Genomic DNA, 22422 nt, shown 5'->3' on the forward strand with positions numbered 1-22422 from the left:
CACATTTTGTGCTGTTGTGGATTTATAAAAACAACTGTATTTGAACCTCTTGAGGGAAAAAGAAAGGTATCGCAAATTTGTTGTCTTGCTCGCATGCAGGCTTTGTATGAGCAAATGACTTCTTTTTCCTGTTTTAGGAATAAAGACTTTCAGGAAGTCACTTTGGAAAAGGATGGTGAGATTGTTTTACGATTTGCAGCAACCTATGGATTCAGGAACATTCAAAATATGGTTTACAAACTGAAGAAAGGGAAGTTTCCTTATCACTTTGTTGAAGTTCTTGCATGTCCAGGAGGTAATGGTTTTTGACTTCCAGCCTTTCAATGTAATGCTTTAGCGACTGCAGTCGGTGGCTTGTAACCCACTTCCAGTGCATGGGAGAAGTTGCTGAAAATTGAGGAATTATTGCAGTTATTAGTGGGGAGTAAGAATTTGTGTGAAGTTGAATAATTAAAATGGACAAATTTGGAATATGATAGTAACAACAGTGCTGGTCAGATCAAAAAAACTCCAACATCCCTGAATCCATTTATCTAATGGAGGAAACGGAGGATTGATTAAATAATCCATCAGAATATTCTAATAATGGATAAAGACGGAAAAGGCAGAGAAGAATAAATTACAAGTAATTAGCAGGTAACAGAATTATCCTTAACAATTAAATTGTGCTCTTTTTGGCTGGTTTAGCTATTCACTAATTGGTTTTTGAGAGAGTGCATATAACTTCAAATTTAACTTTAATATTAGTTTTTAACAGCAGCAATGCACAACAAATGTTTCCAAATTTTTGATATCATAGACTTTTGCTGACTTGTGTAATTTCAGCCAGGTTCTTCATAGGCTTCTGCCATTCAGCACTAATCTCTTGATGGGAATATCAGCCACCGTCCCTGCTGTCAATTGTAATCCAGTATTTCTGTCTTGAATGCATAAGTATGAACTACAGGAGCAAGATTGCACTTTCCCTTTTAATCTTTCCAAGAATTGAATGCCCTATCTATCTTCACTGTATGAACTTGCACATAACTTGGGTCATACATTAGCATCAATTATTTATAACTTGCATATCTGTTTTCATTGCACAATAAGCATTTGATAATGGTTTTGCTGCCTTTACATTATGTGGATTTGCATACTTTTACTTTTGAAACAATCTCAAAATTCTTTACTGTAAAGGCTACTAGATCTCAGTGTGATATCTTATCAGAAATTAACTTTTTTTTTAATCCCCTGGAGGGTTTTGTTTTGAGCTCTAGCAAGATTTCTGTCCTCCCTTCACCTCACCTCATCCACCCCCCCCCCCCCCCACCCCCCCCCCCCCCCCCCCCCCCCCCCCCCCCCCCCCCCACCACCCCCAAACTCACCTCATTACCAATGCACCATGCCTCTGGAATTTCACTCATTTAACACCACATCCTTTCCCCCCACCCCACCCCATGCCACAAGTGGGAGTACTGGCCACTGCTCTGACCTTGAGGTTCCAGATATCATCAGCACCATCTTAAATCTCAGCAGAGCAGCTGGTCAAGTGCTGGTGGTCCATTTCTGCCCAGATCCTGTCAATTACTCCAGACTTGTTGGGCAGAGAAACTGGCACTCCCTCTTTGCAAACAGGGATGCACTCAGGAAGGCTGCTTCAACAGCACCTTCAAATCCAAAAATATCTACCACCTGGAAGGAGCAGGGCAACCGGCATGAGGGCACACCACGACTTGCAAGTTCCCCTCCAAGCCACACAACAGCTGACTTGGAATTATATGGGTGTACCTTCACTGTCACTGGGATGAAATTCTAAACACTCCAGCAGTGCTGTGGGTGTACCCACCCCCAAAGTTGCAGTTGTTCAGGAATATGGCCCATTGCCACCTTCTCATGGCCAACCACTTCTCAGATAAATACTGACGAGCCAGTGATGCCCATTCCTAGAACAAATAAAGATAAATAAACTTGTGTTTGAAAATGTGAATGAACCTGCCAATGTTTTTATTAGAAATGGGTTTTGCTGTGGATTTCACCTTTTTTTTTAGAATAGCATTTAGTTTCGCTTCAGGATTTTCATCCTTGGTCTTTTTATCTTGTGCTGGATTCAATCAATTTCCCATTTTACTTTAAATGAAATTTAAAACTAACAGCCTGTGCAGCTAGCGAAGGATTACTTAAACATTTCCCTTCAAGCGTCATTAAAAGGTCTTAAATGAGCTCTCCCTGTGGCAAAATTGATGTGAAAAGTGTCAACTTAGAACAGCTGTATTTCAGTAGGCTATATGTAATGTTAAGCAGCATTGTGATTTTAAAGCAATAAGGCAGTGAAGTTAAAGTTACAAATTCTAATTAGGTTCAGTACCTTTTTTTTTAAATGCATGAACAGAACTTCTATACGAAGTCACTTGTAATGACAACTTGATTTGTTTCTCCATAGACTTGGAGTAATGATTTAAAGCTTTTTTCTTTGGAACTTTACTTTATGTTCATCTTAACGTTGAAACAAAATTTCTTCTCACTATGTAGGCAGTGACACTGACCCCAATCGTTAAGGCTACTGTGGAAATATTTATCTGTTCAACCTCCCCTCCCCACAGCTGAGGGAATTGCCTTCCTTTATTTCCTGTCTCCTTTCTTCTTTTATCATTCACTGTCCTCTTCCCCTCAATTTTGCATTTAATATTGACTCCACTGGAAGTGGAACTACTAAACAATCAAATTTTTCAAACATTGGGTGCTTATGAACAAATTAATTAAGAAATTAGGGATTGATCTGAAGTTGATGATTATGGTTTTGGCTAAACCATTTTTTTTCTTTGAAAATCAAAACCATGCTTTCACTGATTGCTAACATCACTATTCTTTTATTTTGATTGACTGACTCAAAAGGATGCCTCAATGGAAAAGGTCAAGCGATGACCGAGGATAGGAAGATGGATAAGGACTTGCTGCACCAGATGGAGGCTGTGTACACCAGTCAGCCTGTCCAAGTCCCAGAAACTAACATGCATGTCCAAATGCTCTATCAGGAATGGTTGGAGGGAAGAAATTCCACTAAAGTTCAAGAGGTCCTGCATAGAGAGTACCACGCAATGAGTGAAATGTCAAATAGCATAGACATGAAGTGGTAGGCCATCTGGTTCTGGACCATAGGATTTTTGTAATCCCAGTTCAGGATTCAGAATTTCCCCAGGGAACGTTGGTACAGTTTGTACTAATAAAGGTGCAATTTAAACAACAAACCTTTAGCCACTGAGATACTAAATGTTACACTTTTTTCTCATGGTAAGGAATGCAGACTTAAAATATGTAATTATCCAGGACTTTGTTCTTCATGGATACCTTTGGGATATGCTTGTCTTTGAAGCCACTTGATGGATGTAACCATTCTTTGTGCTTGCTTCCATATGAATATAGCCATGACTTGGCCAGATTATAATACATAATTGTGTTTTCTCAAGGAGAAATTAGGGATCATCAGTGATGTAAAAATAGTACTTTTGACAATTCTTCAGATGCTGTTCATCCTTAGAATGCCTCTTTACAGATTATACAATTTCAATGTTTTTTGTTGGGTTTTGAGAAGGGGGAGTTGTCTAGAACTGAAGGAACTAAATTGATGCTCAACTTTGAAACTATGAAGAGAAATGTGCATACCAAATATTTGATTACACCTACAAGCACTTCACAGTTGAAAACATTCAGGACTTTATCTGTGGTTAAGATGTCTGTTTGTTACAATGCAAATCTAAGCTGGATAACTCAGTTATTTGTTTTCAAATTCAGTTGGTTTAAGGTAAACTCTCTTTTTATTTTACAGTCCTGTGTGTTCCTGTAGTAGACCTTTTTTTAATATATAATCTGTCAATTGTAAAGATGCAATTCTGAAGTTTAATACTTACTCCATTAGCAATAGTCTGATGACTCAATTGAATGTAGTCTTCAAATCTATCCAACTCATTTGAAATGGTGCGTATTCCAAACAGACTAGCACTTTACATGCTAACAAGTACACTTATTTATATTTAATGGTACAAAAATTAGTAATGTTTCAATTACCCTTCATTAGAGCAGTTGAGTGACTGAAGTAATTTCTGCTCTTTCATGAAAGAAGTTTGCCTTTGTAAAGTGTTTTTTTTTCCCCCTGTTTTCATTTATTCTAATTCAAATGTTTCAGTTTGCCTTGAGTTTATAAAATGAACTATTTCTGTTTATGCTATTGTTGTTCTGTTTCTAATGCCCGTTTTATATGGCAGGTATGAAAAACAATGCTTCACTCAATCCTGCACTACCTTCCTTGCACTTCCTAATTCTGATTATTATACCTTTTTCTAATCAACATACCATCTTACCATAACAATCATTAATATAACATGCCAGTAAATTGGGCATATCTGAAACAGATGCAAAAATGTTTAACATATAGAGGTTTACAAAATTGAGGGACATGGAGAGGATAAATAAATAAAGTCTTTTCCCTGGCGTCGAGGAGTCTGGAACTAGAGGGTATAGGCTTAGAGTGAGATGGGAAAGATATAAAAGAGACCTAAGGGGCAACTTTTTCACGCAGAGGGAATGAACTGTATGGAGGTGTGTGGAATGAACTGCCAGAGGAAGTGGTGGAGACTGGTACAACCACACCATTTAAAAGGCATTTGGATGGGTTTACGAATAGGAAGGGTTTGGAGGGATATGGGCCGGGTGCTGGCAGTTGGGACTAGATTGGTTTGGGATATCTGGTCAGCATGGACAGGTTGGACCAAAAGGTCTGTTTTCATGCTGTACATCTCTGACTCTATATACTACTAAAAGTATGCAACGTTGCAATTTGGTTTGTTGTTGAACATTAACAAATGCAATATCAAAAGATATCAATGCATTGCTTCAACCTAAAATATGACTTCTTTAATGAGTCATTTTTAATTGAAATGACTTGCTTCATCCTTTTAGGAAAATAAGACATTTATCTGTCCACCTAACCCCACATTCCTATGAAAAGAAATTGGTGTTTTATGTATGCCACTGATTTGTTACTCATTATAATGAGTTTACACCCATTAGCCTTTCACCATAAAGTCATTCTGTCCTTGAAACTGAGCATTAAAACATGGGAGTTTTGTACTGGTGCTAATGTTAAGAAATTGAATCAGACACTTCAGTATATCAGACATATTTCTTTTGCAACTAAATATTGTAGTTGGAGCTGTAACCATTTGTACCCCAACTCAAATATGACTGTGAACACTGTAACATTCTCTAATCTCAACTCATGTAGGTTGTACATGTCTTGCTGCCACGTTTAAAACTAATGGATTTTCATTTGTAAATTTTAATTTGAAAATTAACTGTAGTTGCATTGTTTTAATATGCTTGGTATAAGTAAACTTGTGTAAAATAACATGTGAAAAATAAACACATTCCCGCTCTATGATAAAGGCTCCTCACCAAGAGCTGGCTGCAGATCTGGTATGAGTTGACTTTCAAGAATATCATGCAATAAAATACAATAGATTAGACCCACACTTCTCAACATTCAGTCTGAATCTGATGCAAACTTGTTTTCCTGGTAGCTTCCTGTGAGAATCCATAAGTTGGAATGGTGACGGATGCTCGGCCCAAAACATCCAAGTTTCCATCCTTGTGGCTTTATGTCCACTTACTCAGTTACAAAGATGTGACTTTACTGAAATGCTTGACACCTTTAAATGCACATTTCAGTTCTAATGACAAAGCTGATTTGAGGTCAAACACTCATTGGCAGGCTTATTTGTCACTGATTACAGAGGGTCAAAATGTGTGGTGCTGGAAAAGCACAGCTGCTCAGACAGCATCCAAGGAACAGGAGCATTTATGTTTTGAGCACAAGCCCTTCATCAGGCATGTGGAGGGGAAAGGGGGCTGAGATATATTTCTCTCTGCTCCACCCTCACAGCCTGATGAAGGGATTATGCTCGAAACATTGACTCTCCTGTTCCTCGCCTGCTGCCTGACCAGCTGTGCTTTTCTAGCACCACACTCTTCAACTTTATTCAGAATGTGTACTATTATAAAAATGGAGTGAAATTTCAGCAAATTCCATACAAGGTCCATTTAAGTGAGTGTTTTTTGATAATTGAGAATACTGAGCAGGAAGCAGCGATGTGGTTAAATCTAAGTTGATATTTTGGATCTGCAACTTTTAATCAGAATATATCACGTCCTGAAACAATCTTGCTTTTTCTGCAATTGCTCCACTTGCTGAGTTTTTGCAGCATTTTCAATTTTATTTCTGATTTGTAGCGTCCACAGGCTTTTCTTCTAAATGTCTTGGTGGTTTTCACTGCCTGAACTGAAACCTTTGAAATGAATAATGTGCTGCAATATGCTGGGCCGACTGTTTTTGGAAGCACAGAATTTGAGCCCAGATACAGTAATTACTTATTGTTAATTTCTTTAAATGATACGGATATAGGATCTACACTTAAATATGTCTTCCAGCCTGTTCAATGCAGTTTATTAATCAGAATTTTTGGTTTTTAAAAATAAAATATTTAATTCCTTCGGAGTGCCGCAATAGACACAAGGAGCCAAATGGGCTCCTGATATTCTAAGATCCTGAAGTAGGGATGAGGGGATTAGTATGGTTAAAATTAAAGTGCAAGATTGCTTTGAAAGTGCTGTAATTAGATTTGTTTTTTCCCACATTGTAACATAACAGCCTGTATAACTATATGGCTCATTTCTCATCTACTGGCTCTATATAGCACTGGGAATCCAGACAAATGGTTGAGTTGCAATGGAATCTAGCAGATGTAAAGTTGAAATTTGTGGTAACAGCAGCCTTCATGAGGTTGAAAATCATAATTTTTGTGTAGAACACAGTGAAAGATTCTTCAGGTAGCCTCGCACTTATATAAATCTTGGTTTCAGCCATGCAGACAGAAGTGTTGTCTGCTTTAGCACAGCAATTGGTGTCAACAGGATTCTCTAACTTTAATCACTGTTCCTAGTTTGAGCATTAACGTTAAGTGACAGGTTGGTAAGTATACTTCGCCACCTGAACCAGTAATCACTTTCAGAACAGAAAATACAGGGCCAACTTGAGCATTCAAACCAACAAATGAATCTGTGTATGAAGGAATACAAGATGGTGTCGTGCTAGTTTCATGGTTTGTTGGGTAAGTAATGAGAACGTTATTCTCAGGACATCTAATGGATGGCTGTCAGATAAAAGAGGAGAGGTTTGTTTCCTGAAAGGAGTAAGGATATTATCATAAACTGGAAGAAGTCTGTTCCTACAAGAAAGGGATCTCAAACTAAGCGTAAGTCATTACTAAGCAGGAGTGGGGACCCAAGAGGTCACTCATCACCTTTTTGATAGTCCATTGACAAAAGCATAAATGGCTTGAGTTAAAGGAGAGCTGGGTTTCTTTGTAGACTCTGGATAAGCATGGTGTAGTATGAAGGACAAATGAAAGGAGGAGTGTAGTTATCTTAATATGGGCTAATTAGCAAAACTTTGACATAGGCATGAGAAGGAAAAACTAAAGGAGCAAGAAGCGCTTCAAAAAGAGGTTGGCATGACACTGGGAATGACCCACATGGAGCAGGTTTTGCCTGACCATATGTCCATAATGCAGGATCATAGTAAGGATGAGAGGTGGAGTATTGGTCATATTATCAAAAAAAAAAGTAATTTTAAAAAAAGCTTATTTTGATCCAAATAACTATACCATGAGCTGTAAACAATGGACATTTTGCTTAAGGCATTAGGTACAACAATAATAATGCTGCACTTGTAAGGAACGGGGAGGTCAGCTGGAGTCATGTATCTGGAGGACTTTCAGAAAGAATTTGACATGAAGACCAACATTACCCACATTGTAGACATAATAGCCCTACTACGTTTTTGAACTCAAGAATTTGAACTGAAGTGCTAAAGCTCTTTCCTGTCTATCTTCCTCTTCCTGTGCAACTCCTCTCTGCAAAGTGTGAGAGTTGAAAATGAAATGAAAACTAATCTTTTAGTATATGGGAGAGTTCCTGAAAACTGCCTTGAGTGCACCAAGGGGAATTCAGACAGCTATAACAGTTCTTGGTAGACACTCCAGTGCCAAAAGCTTGTGTGTGTGAAGTTACTCTGTACACATAAGCCCAAAAGAGACAATCCACTACCCGTTTTCTTTTTCATGAGTTTAAGTATCGCCTCTTGAAAATACTTTAAAGTTGAAATTCTGTACAATGTTTTTATTATGCCTCCAATTTCCTCTTTTCCATTTATAGCAATAACGGTCTGTGAAAGCAGATTATTCATTGCTAAACAGAGCAAGGATATACTCTTAAGGCAATTTGAAAACTCAGAGAAATCAATTTAGTTGTTATGGAAACTAACTCACGGATTAGGATTGAGATAATATGGGGGCCACACGAAGTTGAAAATTATAAATTTGTGCTGGATACTCTGAATTTTTGAAATGTTATTTGCTTAGCTGGATGAGCTTCTTTCTTGCCTACACTTGAACTTGTCTTTGGTTATTTGGCCCACACAGGATAAAGAATGGTATTTTTTCCTAACAATGATTCCATATCTAGGGAATATATGATGCCTATTATCTTCTATGTTTGAACTGATCTATCCCCGGTATGAACAAGATGGCTATTTTCAGATTAAATCTCAAAACAGCAAAGGCATCCAATCATGTCCATTATAAACAAGTTGTTTAATGTTGTAATAATTTAAAAATGATTATTAGCAAGGTGAACTGGACGCATTATTAATTGAGGTATTGGTTTAACAATGCTACAATCCATCCTGCTTCCCTCCCCTCACCATAATACTTTCCATGAGATTGCCAAAGAGTCCATAACAATTTCAGGAAATTAGACCATTCTCATGATTTGGTCTTAAAGATAGCAAATGACGAGGCTAGGAAATAATGGATGATGAGTAAACATATACAGTTTGCTTTTCCATCAGTCCTTGAATATTGGCCATCAAGGGCTAATTGATATTTCAGTATCTAATGCTAAAAGACTTAATGAAGGGGAGCAGCAGAAAATGCACTTCCTTTATCGCATTTTTTCACTGTGTCTGCTCACAATGGCAGGCACACTCTCTCAACAAAACTGGACATTAGAAAGATGAGATTTAACACAGTGCATCCCCAGCTGAAGTTCCAAACCTACCCACTTGCCAAAACATCAGAGATGAAGTTGAGACCTGTGTTACGTGGAAACACTTTAATACAATTTAAGTAGGCATGTTCAGCACTTTGCTGACAAGTAGTGGAATCATAACTTCATGAAGTCAGTGCAAACCCTGTTAACACACTGCATGTCTGCAGTCCTTAAAGTTATGGTAGTCATAATATTGAACAGAAATTTCTGGGGCAATGTTTAATCCTCTTTGGATTTATTTAATCAAAAACAGTTACATTTGTTATGCCTTCTAACTAAAATCAAACAATGAAATGGAATAAACTATATCTCTGGTTTGAATGGGATAAAATTGGCACTTTGCACAATAGTGGAGTTGTGTGAACAAGAGCATTCTCAGTGTTATGTCTTCTGGATCCCATAAATTAGAAATAATCAGATTACTATTATTTGCTTTAATGTATTTCTTTCAGCTCTGCAAGTGACTGATAGACTGAGGTATTGTCACTCAGCACATGACTCAACAGTGAATGCAGTACCACAGGATATAACAATAATTAATTCCTGTCTTTACAATGAACATAACAATATAACAAAAAAGATAATTCCTCTTTATCGATACTACTGTTCTAATCATTAACTTTGTTTTCTTAACCAGAGAAGATTGGCAACTGGATTTTCTAAATAAACTGAAGAGCCTTTTATATCTTGCATTCTTTTCTTAGAAATATAAATATTCATTGTATCACTCTGGATCCGGTATTCATCAGTCTCAGTGATGAGCTGGCATGTTACACAAGCAACGCTGTTGCTCCTCATGCCAGAGGAGTCGTGATGGATGTTGCTAATTTTGTGTCACTTGGTGTTGTTGTTGATGTTATCTCACTGATTCATAATGTTCCTGGTTTTCTGGATCATCATTTCTGCTTGTCAAGTTGAGGTGTAGGTGGAACATGAACTCTGTTCCTTCTCAGCTAACTGGTTTCAGTCTCAATGGTTTATGACCTTTGTTAATAGCTGTTGCTGGGTTCCACATTTTCATGCTTGAATCCTGCATGCATCAAGGTTGTCTTCCAACAGAATGGGGACAGGTTTGGCATGGTTCCTGAAGCGTTGACCTCCCTATATCTATGCATCAGTGAGTTGTCTTACTGTCCTCCCAATCATTTGGAGGAAGTGTCTTTGTTTGGAGTGTTATCTTATACTTTTTTCCATTAAACAACTCTGAGCGCTATTTTATATTAGCCTGAGATGTGCCCAAAAAAATGACAATCAGTCCACATTTTGCTCTTCCTTAATCTCTTAGCATTTCAAAACAATTCTCTTGACTGTCTGGAATTGTCATTCTAACAATGTGGTGATGAAATGATGATGTTGAATCCATACTATTTAGCAAATTCATTTAACTCCCTGGTGACGAATGGGCATCCATATTATCCTTTCAGGAATCCCCTGCCCAATGAGTTGAGATGATGGTTGCTGCTCTCAAATATTTAATCTTCCAGATAAAAGGGAATGTTCGGTCGTAGTCTGCAATGATGAGATACAATTCTTAGTTATGTATGATTAAATCAAATTACACTGTATGGCATGGTCTTGGTGGTACATCAGTAGCTGTCATCTTTCGCTGACGTATATATTTCTATTTTCAGCATACAGTACATGTGGTCACCATTCTTTCAAAAACTTAGTAGAATTCTTTCCAGTGAACAGGCTCTGAATTCCCACTGCACCATTCTCATGTGGTCTCCGTGTTTCTCTGGAGAAACTCTTCTTCTATCACTTTGGACATGACTATTCTGGAACCAAATAGTGCAACACCATCTCTAAGTGAAATGTCATCTCTGCAGTATTGCTAGCTGTGTTTTCTGCATCTTGTTAGCTCACCCCGAGATCACTTGCCGAGGATATCTGTAACTCTTCTTCTTTACCGATCTCCTCTCTAATTTGATTCCGTTTTGATGGTGTTTCAATCACTAATGAAGGATCTCTGCCTGTAAAGCTTTTATCTCTTTTTTTTCCCCTATGGCACCAATCACAAAAGACTATCAGTTCAAACCATTTCTCCTCCTAGCTTGTAATTAAGAGTGAAATTATAACTTTGAAGCATCAAGAGTAATTTCTGTGCAGTCTTGCTGGTGCTGAATACATACTTTTCTTGTCTATCCAATCCAGTTGTTGTGGTTCTGTTTGACGAGCTGGGAATTTGCGTTGCAGCTGTTTCGTCCCCTGTCTAGGTGACATCCTCAGTGCTTGGGAGTCTCCTGTGAAGCACTTCTGTGATGTTTCCTCCAGCATTTATAGTGGTTTGCCTCTGCCGCTTCCAGTTGTCAGTTCCAGTTGACATCAGCAATTTCATCAACAGCTGCCAAAGGGAAAGACAACGGAATGAGGACATGCCACAACCAAAGGACTAACCACGTTACCATACATCAAGAGCATTTCTGAACTGACAGCCAGACTACTACGACCACTAGGACTCATAATAGCACACAAACCAACAGCCACTCTCAGACAACAACTCACCAGAACAAAGGACCCATACCCAGAATAAGCAAAACCAACATAGTGTACAAAATCCCATGCAAGGACTGCACAAAACACTACCTAGGACAAACAGGAAGACAGCTAATGATCTGTATCCATGAACACCAACTAGCCACGAAACGACACGACCAGCTATCCTTAGTAGCCACACACGCGGATGACAAGCAACATGAATTCAGCTGGGACAACACTACTATTATAGGACAAGCCAAACAGCGAACAGCCAAGGAATTCCTAGAGGCATGACACTCATCCACAGATTCTATCAACAAACACATCGACCTGGACCCAATAGACCGGCCACTGCAGCGGATAGCTGGAACTGACAGCTGGAAGCAGCAGAGATAAACCACTACAAATGCCAGAGGAAACATCACAGAAGTGCTTCACTGGAGGCTCCCAAGCAGTGAGGCTGTCACCTAGAGAGGGGATGAAATGTCTGCAACACAAATTCCCAGCTCGGTGAACAGAACCACAACAACAAGCACCCGAGCTACAAATCTTCTCAGAAACTTTGAATATCCAATCCAGTGGACAATGTTTATCTGCCACAATTAAATTTCTCCAATAGAGATATGTATAGGATTTCTCATATCCATTCAGGATTACCAAAAGTTCCTTTTCTATATTGGTATATCTGGTGTCAGCTAATGCTAGAACTTTTGCTGTAAATTCAGTTGACTTTCCATTTTGTATCAGGACTGCAGCCAGGACTCAGCTTGACATTTTTAGTTGTGTATACGGTGTAAGCAACACTCTCAACAGAGAGATAGTTAGGGTACCAAACGGGCAATGGCTTTATTCTAGCAGTATGCCTACAGAGATAATGCTCAAAAGAGACTGTTCAATACATGGTAGTTTCTTTACATTCGTTTAGATATTGATTTATGTTCTTATACATGTTTCTGTTTCTGTTTATTTTTATTCTGTTTATTATTACTCAGGCATTTATTCCAAGACCTTAAACGGAATAAGATAATTATAGTATTGATGTCTCAATAGAAGGCTGGATGAGTTTCCGTTTGGAATAAATACTTTCCCTTGTGAGGGCTAATTAAGCTCTTACTGTGACCTTGACCAGAGATGACATCCTTTGAAAATGCAAACAGGCTCCTGTTTACGGCAATGATCTCTCTCTACTATTACACTGTAATTGTAATTATGTAACTTTGTGTAGTTAAATAGCTCAGTCTCCTCTCTATTTGGGCTGTTCTGAATTAAGATTGCATTAAATATGTTTTCTTTCAACACAAAATATTTCAGCTAGGAGTCACCCTATACCAACCTCCCAGCTTGCTGTATATCTTTACATCCTTCTATATACCTAGTCATGTTGTCTAATTCACATCCATACCAATGGGCACTCACATACACCATTCCTAAATACCAGTACCAAGTTAAAAATCACACAACACCAGGTGATAGTCCAACGGGTTTATTTGGTAGCACTAGCTTTTGGAGCACTGCTCCTTCAACAGGTGGTTGTGGAGTATACCAAGGAGCAGCACTCTGAGAGTTAGTGTTTCCAAATAAACCTGTTGAACTGTGACATGGTGTTGTGTGATATTTAACTTTGTACACCCCAGTCCAACACCAGCACCTCCAAATCATAAATACTAGTATTCTTTCATCTTCACAATGGGTTTATCCCAGTTTTCCCTCATTCTTTGTATGGTATATGGAGTTGGCAGTTATAGTCTTTGTCATCTACACCATAGAATTGGATATCGCCAGTAAAACTGGCTGCTCCTTTGTATCCTTAGGTGTGTTTCATCTACTTTCTGTGGGAGCATATTCCAGCTCACGATAAGGGCAAAGGTTGTGTTGAATGCTGTCAGCAGAGAAGATTTCTCATCAAGCTTCATATTCCAGCAGCCGTCTCTAGCATCAAGCTTGTTGAAAGCTTCAGTCTTCATCGATGATGGTATAATTTCTTCCAGTAGTGGAGTAAGGAGTAAAGTACCAATTCCTTTTAGTTGCTTGACTAATATTTTTGTCAGTAATGCAAATAATTAACCATGCATTTAGTTTCTCACTCACAACGATGATGTTTCCCCATTTTGTATTCTCTTCGTGATTTCTCTCTTTAATCTACCACTTGAAGGTCTCTTTCAAGCTTTCCTCTTAGTTTTTTTGGTACTTTACATGGGAGATGAATCACTGGTTTCATCATTGGATCAATATAATGTGGTACTCAAACTTTTCAAAGCCTCCAAACAGCTCATCAAAACATTCTCAGCACAATTTTATCAGGTCTGATCTATCTGATCAGAGGGTGTTTCCCGATAGGTGTGTCCTTCAGAGCCTGTGAAGCCTTCTTCGTCTCATGGTTTATTGAGATCAGATGCAGCTCTTCACAATTGTTTGCACCAGGAAGAACAGGACCATTTGATTCAATGAGCTTGAACATACACATCTTAACATCTTGTTCTTTTATTAACCCCTTTCATATGAGTTGTAAGCAGGCAAATTTCTGCTCTCATATATACATACATGTGACCCTCCTCAGTTCCAAGGTGTCCTTTCTCAGGTACTCATTAACTTGCAGGTTTTTAGGAAATTCAGGTTTTTTTCTGGTATAATCTGAGTAGGATGCTAGCCCTAACCCTATCTGGGATCCAGTATCAAGATTCAGATTTATGGCTGTGAGCTTATTTCTCACCCTCTTCCTGATCTGGATTGTTGTGTGAACTTCTTTTCCCTGGCAACTGTGACATTCAGACATTTAGAACACAAGAACGTAAGAACCGAGAGCAGGAGTAAGCAATTCAGCCCCTCAAGCCTGCTCCACCATTTCATTAATTAAAAATCTAACTCTCCCTTCAATAACTTGAGTGGTTATTTGATACAGTGCCTGGTTCCTGTGTCTATTGTGTTTTCAAATTCATTCCTTTAATTCTCAGTCACTTGGCTGTTGTCTCAGATAACTGGTTTACCATCCTGTCACTTTGCTTTCCACCAACTTTTGCAGTGATTGGATATTGGTTTGATCTAACATGCAGGATCTTTGCTTTTGTCTCCGAACATACTTTGTCATCCACAGTCCTTGTAAATCTTTCTGCCCATCTGATGTGCATTTGTTTTTTGTTGTTTTTTCACTGTTTTAACCCTGTTTTTTTTTTAACTCAGCAGAAACCTAGTAATTTGGGCAAGACCATAAGTCTATAAGAAATTGGAACATGAATAGGCAATTTGGCCACTCAAAGTTGTTCTGCCATTCAGTAGGGTCATTGGTAGACAAACAGAAGGCTGGAAGAACACAGCAAGCCAGGCAGCATCAGGAGATGGAGAAGTCAATGTTTTGGATGGAGCCCTTCTTCAGGACTGGTGTAAGGAGAGATTAGATTAGATTACTTACAGTGTGGAAACAGGCCCTTCGGCCCAACAAGTCCACACTGACCCGCCAAAGCGCAACCCACCCATACCCCTACATTTACCCCTTACCTAACACTACGGGCAATTTAGCATGGCCAATTCACCTGACCCGCACATCTTTGAACTGTGGGAGGAAACCGGAGCACCCGGAGGAAACCCACGCAGACACAGGGAGAACGTGCAAACTCCACACAGTCAGTCACCTGAGGCAGGAATTGAACCCGGGTCTCTGGCGCTGTGAGGCAGCAGTGCTAACCACTGTGCTACCGTGCCGCCCACTCTGCCACCGTGCCGCCCACCGAGCTGCAGATAAAAGTGTTGGGGGGGCAGTGGTGATAGGTAAAGACAGGTAGAGGGTATGACTCGGTTGGTTAATGGGAGGACTGAATCCAGTAGGTGGCTGAGAGGATTGGAAGGGAGGTGGAGGGGCAGGGGAGAGGAGTCAGGGGATGGGAAGGGAGGTTATTTGAAATTGGAGAACTCAACGTTGAGTCTGCCAGGCTTTAGGCTGCCCAGGCAGAAGATGAGGATCATGGCTGATCTGACATTCCTCATATCCACCTTATTGTCCTTTCCCCATAACCCTCTATTCCCCAACTCATAAAGAATATATACACCTCAGCCTTAAATACGCAGAAGGATTCTGCCCCTTTAGCTGTCTGTGGCAAGGAATTTCAAAGACTCTCAATCCTCTGAGAGAAGAAATTCCTCCTCATCTCAGCCTGAAATTGGTGCTGCCTTATTCTGAGACTATGCCCTCTGCCCCACCCCCTCTCAAAAGAGGAAGCATCCTCTCAGCATTTGCCTGATCAAGTTATTTAAGAATCCTTTATGTTTCAATGAGGTCACCTCTCATTCTTTGAAACTCCAGTGAGTCCCAATCTAATTAGCCTTTGCTCAGAAGACAATCTTTTCTACCACTGATCATCTGAGTGTACCTTCTCTGAATTGCCTTAGATGAAATATCTTTCCTTAAATAAGCAATCAGTATTCCAGATATGGTCTCACGAGTACCGTTTACAGTGCTTTTTTTGTTGCAGCTTTATGCAGCTTTTCTCCATTTAAACTATATTATGTTCTTTTGTTTTCCCTTCCAAAAGGGCAACTTCATATTTTCCAACATTGTACTCCATTTGCCAGCTTTTTGCCCACTTACTTAACCAGTCAAATCTCTCTGTGAAAATGTGGGTATTCCTCTCGCAATTTGCCTTTCCATCTGTTTTTGTAACATCTGCAGATTTGACTACAGTACATGCACTTTCTTTCTCCAAGTCATTAATATACATTGTAAACAGTTGCAGTCCCAGCACTTACCCTGTGGAAACACATTGGCCACAGATCTCCAGGATCTGTGAAGGAGCCCCTTATCTCTATTGACTGTTTCCTGCCCATAAGCCAATTCTCTATCAATGTCAATATGCTACGTCCAAAACCGTGGGCTCTTGCATTATTACTGAACCTTTTGTGTGATACCTTGTTCTGGAAGTCCAAATACAACACATCTACCCTCATCTTCTCTGGTTGAGACTTCCTAAAAAAAACTGTAATAAGTTGGGGGTGGTGATGGTCTCGTGAAATTATTGCTTAGACTATCTATCCAGAAACTCAGCTAAACCTTTGGGGACCCAAGTTCAAATCCCACCTGACAGATGGCAGAATTTGAATTCAATTTTAAAAATCTATTAAGATTTAAGAATCTACAGATGACCATGTAACCATTGTCAATTGTTGGCATAATCTATCTTCCTCTCTAATATCCTTCAGGGAAGGAAATCTGCCATTTTTGTAACCCCTGACCCACAGTAATGCGGTTGACTGTCACATGTCCTCTGAAATGGCCCAGTAAATCATATAGTTGAATCAATGTCTATGAAGGCCCAACAAAGAAATGAAAGTCCATGGATCACTTGTCATCAAACTAGGCAATGAAAACAACAATAGCAAAAATAAACCTGCTGACCTTGCAAAGTCCTCCATACTAACAACTGGGGTCTAATGCCCAAGTTGAAAGGCTGACTCACAGACTAGTCTGACATAGTCATACTGACAGGATAATACCTTACAGATAGAGTCCCATCACCACTATCACCATTCCTGGATATTTCCCGACCCATTGGCGGGACAGACCCAAGAGAGGTGATGGCACTCTGGTATACAGATGGGAGGGAGTTGCTCTGGGAGCCCTCAACATTGACTCTGGACTTCACGAAGTCTCATGGTTTAAAGTTAAACATAGGCAAGGAAATCTCCTGTTGATTGCCACACACCCTCCTCCCTCGGCTGATGAGTCAGTGCTCCCCCATGATGAGCAACTCTTAGAGGAAGCACTGAGGGCACAAAAGGTACTCTGGGCGGGGAATTTCAATTGTCACCACCAAGAGTGGCTCGGCAGTTGCATTACTGATTGTGCTAGTCGGGTTATAAAGCTCAGAGCTGCTAGACTGGGTCTGCAATGAGGAAACCAGCAAGAAGGAAAAACATGCTTGACCTCATTCTTACCAATTTGTCCGCTGCAGATGCATCAGTCCAAGACAGTGTTGATAAGAGTGACCATCGCACAGTTCTTGTGGAGATGATGTCACACCTTCATATTGAGAATGCCCTCCATCATGTTGTGTGGTATAATCACCATGGTAAATGGGACAGACATTGAACAGATCTAGCAACTCAAAATTGGGCAACTATGAGGTGCTGTGGACCATCAACAGCAGCAACTCCAGCATAATCTGCAACCTCATGGTCTGGCATATGCTCCACTCTACTTTCACCATTGATCAATGCTAATTTAATGGAAAGTGCTGGAGGGCATGCCTGGAGCAGCACCAGGCATATCTAAAAATGAGCTATCAAACAGGGTTAATGGCCAAACAGCATAAGCAGCGATTGATAGACAGAAATAAGCAACCCTACAACCAGTGGATCAGATGTGAGCTCTGCAGTGCTCAGTTGATGAATAGTGATAGATACGTTAATGACTCACTGGAAGAGGAAACTCCACAAATGTGCCCATTCTCAATGATGGAAGAGCCAATACATCAATGCAAAGATAGGTTTGAAGCAGTTGTAGCAATCTTCAGCCAGATGTTCCCCGAGTGGATGATCTCATCTTGTACTCCTTCAGTTGTCACTAGCATCAGAGAGTAAAAAGTGAGGTCTGCAGATGCTGGAGATCAGAGCTGAAAATGTGTTGCTGGTTAAAGCACAGCAGGTCAGGCAGCATCCAAGGAACAGGAATTTCGATGTTTCGGGCCAGAGCTCTTCATCAGGAATGAGGAGAGTGTGCCAGGCAGGCTAAGATAAAAGGTAGGGAGGAGGGACTTGGTGGAGGGGAGATGGAGATGTGATCGGTGGAAGGAGGTCAAGGTGAGGGTGATAGGCTGGAGTGGAGTGGGGGCGGAGAGGTCAGGAAGAAGATTGCAGGTTAGGAGGGCGGTGCTGAGTTCGAGGGAATCGACAGAGATACCAGTCTTCAGCCAATTTGATTCATTCCATGTGATCTCAAGAAACAGTTGAAGGTACTGGATACTGCGAAGGCTATAGGCCCTGACAACATTCTGGCAATAGTACTGAAGATTTAAGCTCCAGAACTTCAGTTCCCTTAGCCAAGGTGTTCCAGTACTGTTACAATACTGGTATCTATCCAATAATAAGGATAATTGGCCAGATATGTCTTGTTCACAGGAAGGAGGACACATTCATCCCAGACAATTACCACCCCATCAGTCTACTCTTGATCATCAGTAAAGTGATGGAAGGTGTCATCAACACTGCTACCAAGCAGTACCTGCTCAGCAATAATCCACTCAGTAACACTCAGTTTGGATTTCACCAGGGCCACTCAGCAACTGACCTTATTACAGCCTTGGCTGAAAAATGGACAAAAGAGCAGAATTCCAGAGGTAGGTGAAAGTGACAGCCCTTGACATCATGTGCGGCATCAAGAAGCCTGAGCAAAATTGGAGGAATTGGTATCGAGGGCAAACCCCTTGCTGAGATATTTGTTTCATCAATAGTCACAGGTGAGGTGTCGGAAAACTGCAGGTTGACTAACGTGGTGCCACTATTTAAGAAAGGTGGTAAGGAAAAGGCAGGAATCTATAGACCAGTGAGCCTGAAATTGATGGTGGGCAAGATTAGAGTGGTGCTGGAATAGCACAGCAGGTCAGGCAGCATCTGAGGAGCAGGAAAAATCGATGTTTCGGGCAAAAGCTCAATGGTGGGCAAATTGTTAGATGGAATCCTGAGGGACAGGATTTACATGTATTTGGAAAGGCAAGGACTGATTAGGGACAGTCAACATGGCTTTGTGCATGGGAAATCATGTCTCACAAACTTGATTGAATTTTTTGAAGAAGTAACAAAAAGGATTAATGAGGGCAGAATGGTAGAGGCGATCACTATGGACTTCAGTAAGGCAAGGTTCCTGATGGGAGATTGGCTAGCAAGGTTAGATCTCATGGAAAACAGGGAGAACTCACCATTTGGATACAGAACTGGTTCAAAGGTAAAAGACAGAGAGGGTGGTGTTGAAGGGTTGTTTTTCAGACTGGAGGCCTGTGACCAATAAGGATCGGTGCTGGTTCCACTGCTTTTCGTCAATTACATAAAACGATTTGGATGTGAACATAGGAGGTATAGTTAGTAAGTTTGCAGATGATACCAAAATTGGAGGCATAGTGGACAGCGAAGAAGGTTATGTCAGAGTACAACTGGATCTTGATCACATGGGCCTATGTGCTGAGGGGTGGCATTAATTCAGATAAACGTGAGGTGTTGCATTTTGGAAAGGCAAATCCGAGTAGGACTTATACACTTAATAGTAAGGTCCTAGGGAGTGTTGCTGAACAAAGAAACCTTGGAGTGCAGGTTCATAGTTCCTTGAAAGTAGAGTTGCAGTAGATAAAATAGTGAAGAAGGCTTTTGGCATGCTTTCCTTTATTAGTCAGAGCATTGAATATAGATGCTGGGTAGTCATGTTGCAACTGTACAGGACGTTGGTTAGGCCACTTTTGGAATATTGTGTGCAATTCTGGTCTCCTTCCTACTGGAATAATGTTGTGAAACTTGAAAGGGTTCAGAAAAGTTTTACAAGGGTAGGGTTGGAGGATTTGAGCTATAGGGAGAGGCTGAATAAGTTGGGGCTGTTTTCCCTGGAATGTTGAAGGCCTAGGGATGACCTTATAGAGGTTTATAAAATTATGAGGGGCATGGATAGGATAAATAGACAAAATATTTTCCATGCAGTGGGAGAATCCAGAATTAGAGGGCATAAGTTTAGGGTGAGAGGGCAAAGATATAAAAGGGACTTAAGGGGCAACTTTTTCACACAGAGGGTGGTGTGTGTATGGAATGAACTGCCAGAGGAAGTGGTGGAGGCTGGTACAATTACAGCATTTAAAATGCATCTGGTTGGGTATATGAATAGGAAGTGTTTAGAAGGATATGGAATAAGTGCTGGCAGATGGGAATGTATTAGGTTAGGATATCTGGTCAGCATGAACGAGGTGCATCGAAGGGTCTGTTTCTGTGCTGTACATCTCTATGACTATCCAGGGCAAAGCAGCCTATTTGATTAACACCACATCTACCAGAATCCATTCTCTCCACCACACACTGAGTAGCAGCGGTGTGTATTATCTATAAGATGCACAGAAGAAATTCACCACAAACACCTTTAGACAGCACATTCCAAATCCACAACTATTTCCATCTCGAAGGACATAGACAACAGGTGCATGGGAACACCATCTTCTGCAAGTTCCCCTCCAAGTCACTCACTATTCTGACTTGGAAACAGATTATGTTCCTTCTCTATTGCTGTGTCAATATCCTGGAATTCTCTCCCTAGCGACATTGTGGGTCTACCTATAGCATGTGGACTGCAGTGGTTCAAGAAGGCAGCTCACCACCATCTTCTCAAATGCTCAGGGCTGGTAATGAGTGCTGGTGAGCCAGTGATGCCCACGTCTCACATTTCATTAAAAATAGGGTTGGACACTATTTCCCTTTCATGAAGCCATGCTAACTCTGCTGAATTAGATTTTGATTTTATGCTAGTTAGTATTTTCATCTCCCTGTGTGTGGCCTCACACGGTCTGGTTGTGTTAATGACTTACAGTACTGATTTGTCCTTTCCAATGAAATTTTTTTTTAACAACTATTTAAATCAATCTGTTCAGACATACAATGGCACACCTCTGGAGCAGTTGAGATTTAAACCTAGGCGTCCTGCTGCAAAACCTTTATTTTGTATTTGAGGGTGTGTAGAACTCAAATCAGCAGATCTAGTCACCTTCATGTGTGTCCTTCAATTAAAATTTCCTGGCTGTACATTTTTAAGTCTTGTTTTCTCGTATCAAAACAAACCTCTGAAAGTAGGAGAAAGTGAGGACTGCAGATGCTGGAGATCAGAGCTTAAAAATGTGTTGCTGGAAAAGCGCAGCAGGTCAGGCAGCATCAAAGGAGCAGGAGAGTCGACGTTTCGGGCATAAGCCCTTCTCGGAGAAAGTGAGGACTGCAGATGCTGATCAAGAAGGGCTTATGCCCGAAACGTCGACTCTCCTGCTCCTTTGATGCTGCCTGACCTGCTGCGCTTTTCCAGCAACACATTTTTAAACCTCTGAAACTGCCCAATACACACCAGTGAAACTTTTAATATTTCAGTATCGTGCAATATAGAAAGTACTTTTAAATCAAGATAGACTCAAACTCGAGGATGGAGAAATCTTTAATAAGCTCATTTTCAGGTGCATTAATAAGACAAGCACCTGATAAAGAACCTTAACGCGTGAAGGAGAAACAATTACTTTCAATGATGTTCTCCGATTGATAGATTTCGTGTTCCTGTTTATATACATGGAATTTAGTGGACCCCTGAACTTTAAACTCACCTCCGCAATTTCAAGCGCACTTTGGCCACAATTTTCCGATTGAATTAGAAACAAAAGTCCCATCTAAAAAGCATTTACCCTAACTTTATATAAACAGCGACATAGTGAAGTGTCGTGATATTTATAGTGACATGAATCTGTCATTTGCGGTCCTTTTTTTTCTTGCTATTTGCAGCACCCTGTTCATACTTTTCAATGTGAGTTATTGTCTATTAACAAAAACGTAAAAGTGGGCGAAGCCTTGTGATTCAAGTTATGATGGTATAAGCTGTTCCGGGAGATTAATTACATCCACCTCTGGGTTGTTTCCAGCGCTGCACTGTGCTCCAAACTAAATACAGTTAATACGGTAAATGAAACTAAAATATCATGCCTATTTTACTGTTTTCTAATGCGTACAGTCCATCCGGATCACTCACTGCTGGATTCATTTAGTTCCCTCTTAATGCACTTGCATGTTACGTACTAATGAAAATGCATTCCAATTAAATTT

General features: G+C 40.2%; 1 protein-coding gene across 4 annotated transcripts in view; it reads left to right on the forward strand.

Annotated features, from left to right (window-relative positions):
* narf (nuclear prelamin A recognition factor) overlaps window positions 1-5482 on the forward strand; it is a 25183-nt gene extending 19701 nt beyond the window's left edge. For all 4 annotated transcript variants that reach the window (XM_060844199.1, XM_060844198.1, XM_060844197.1 and 1 more), the window contains 2 exons: window positions 138-295; window positions 2872-5482. In XM_060844199.1, the coding sequence (XP_060700182.1) occupies window positions 138-295; window positions 2872-3113 (400 nt within the window). In that variant the 3' untranslated portion in view covers window positions 3114-5482. The remainder of the gene's footprint in view (window positions 1-137; window positions 296-2871) is intronic.
* Window positions 5483-22422: the final 16940 nt, after the last annotated feature.

Source organism: Hemiscyllium ocellatum, chromosome 25 (assembly GCF_020745735.1).
Source record: "Hemiscyllium ocellatum isolate sHemOce1 chromosome 25, sHemOce1.pat.X.cur, whole genome shotgun sequence".
NCBI classification, from domain to species: domain Eukaryota; kingdom Metazoa; phylum Chordata; class Chondrichthyes; order Orectolobiformes; family Hemiscylliidae; genus Hemiscyllium; species Hemiscyllium ocellatum.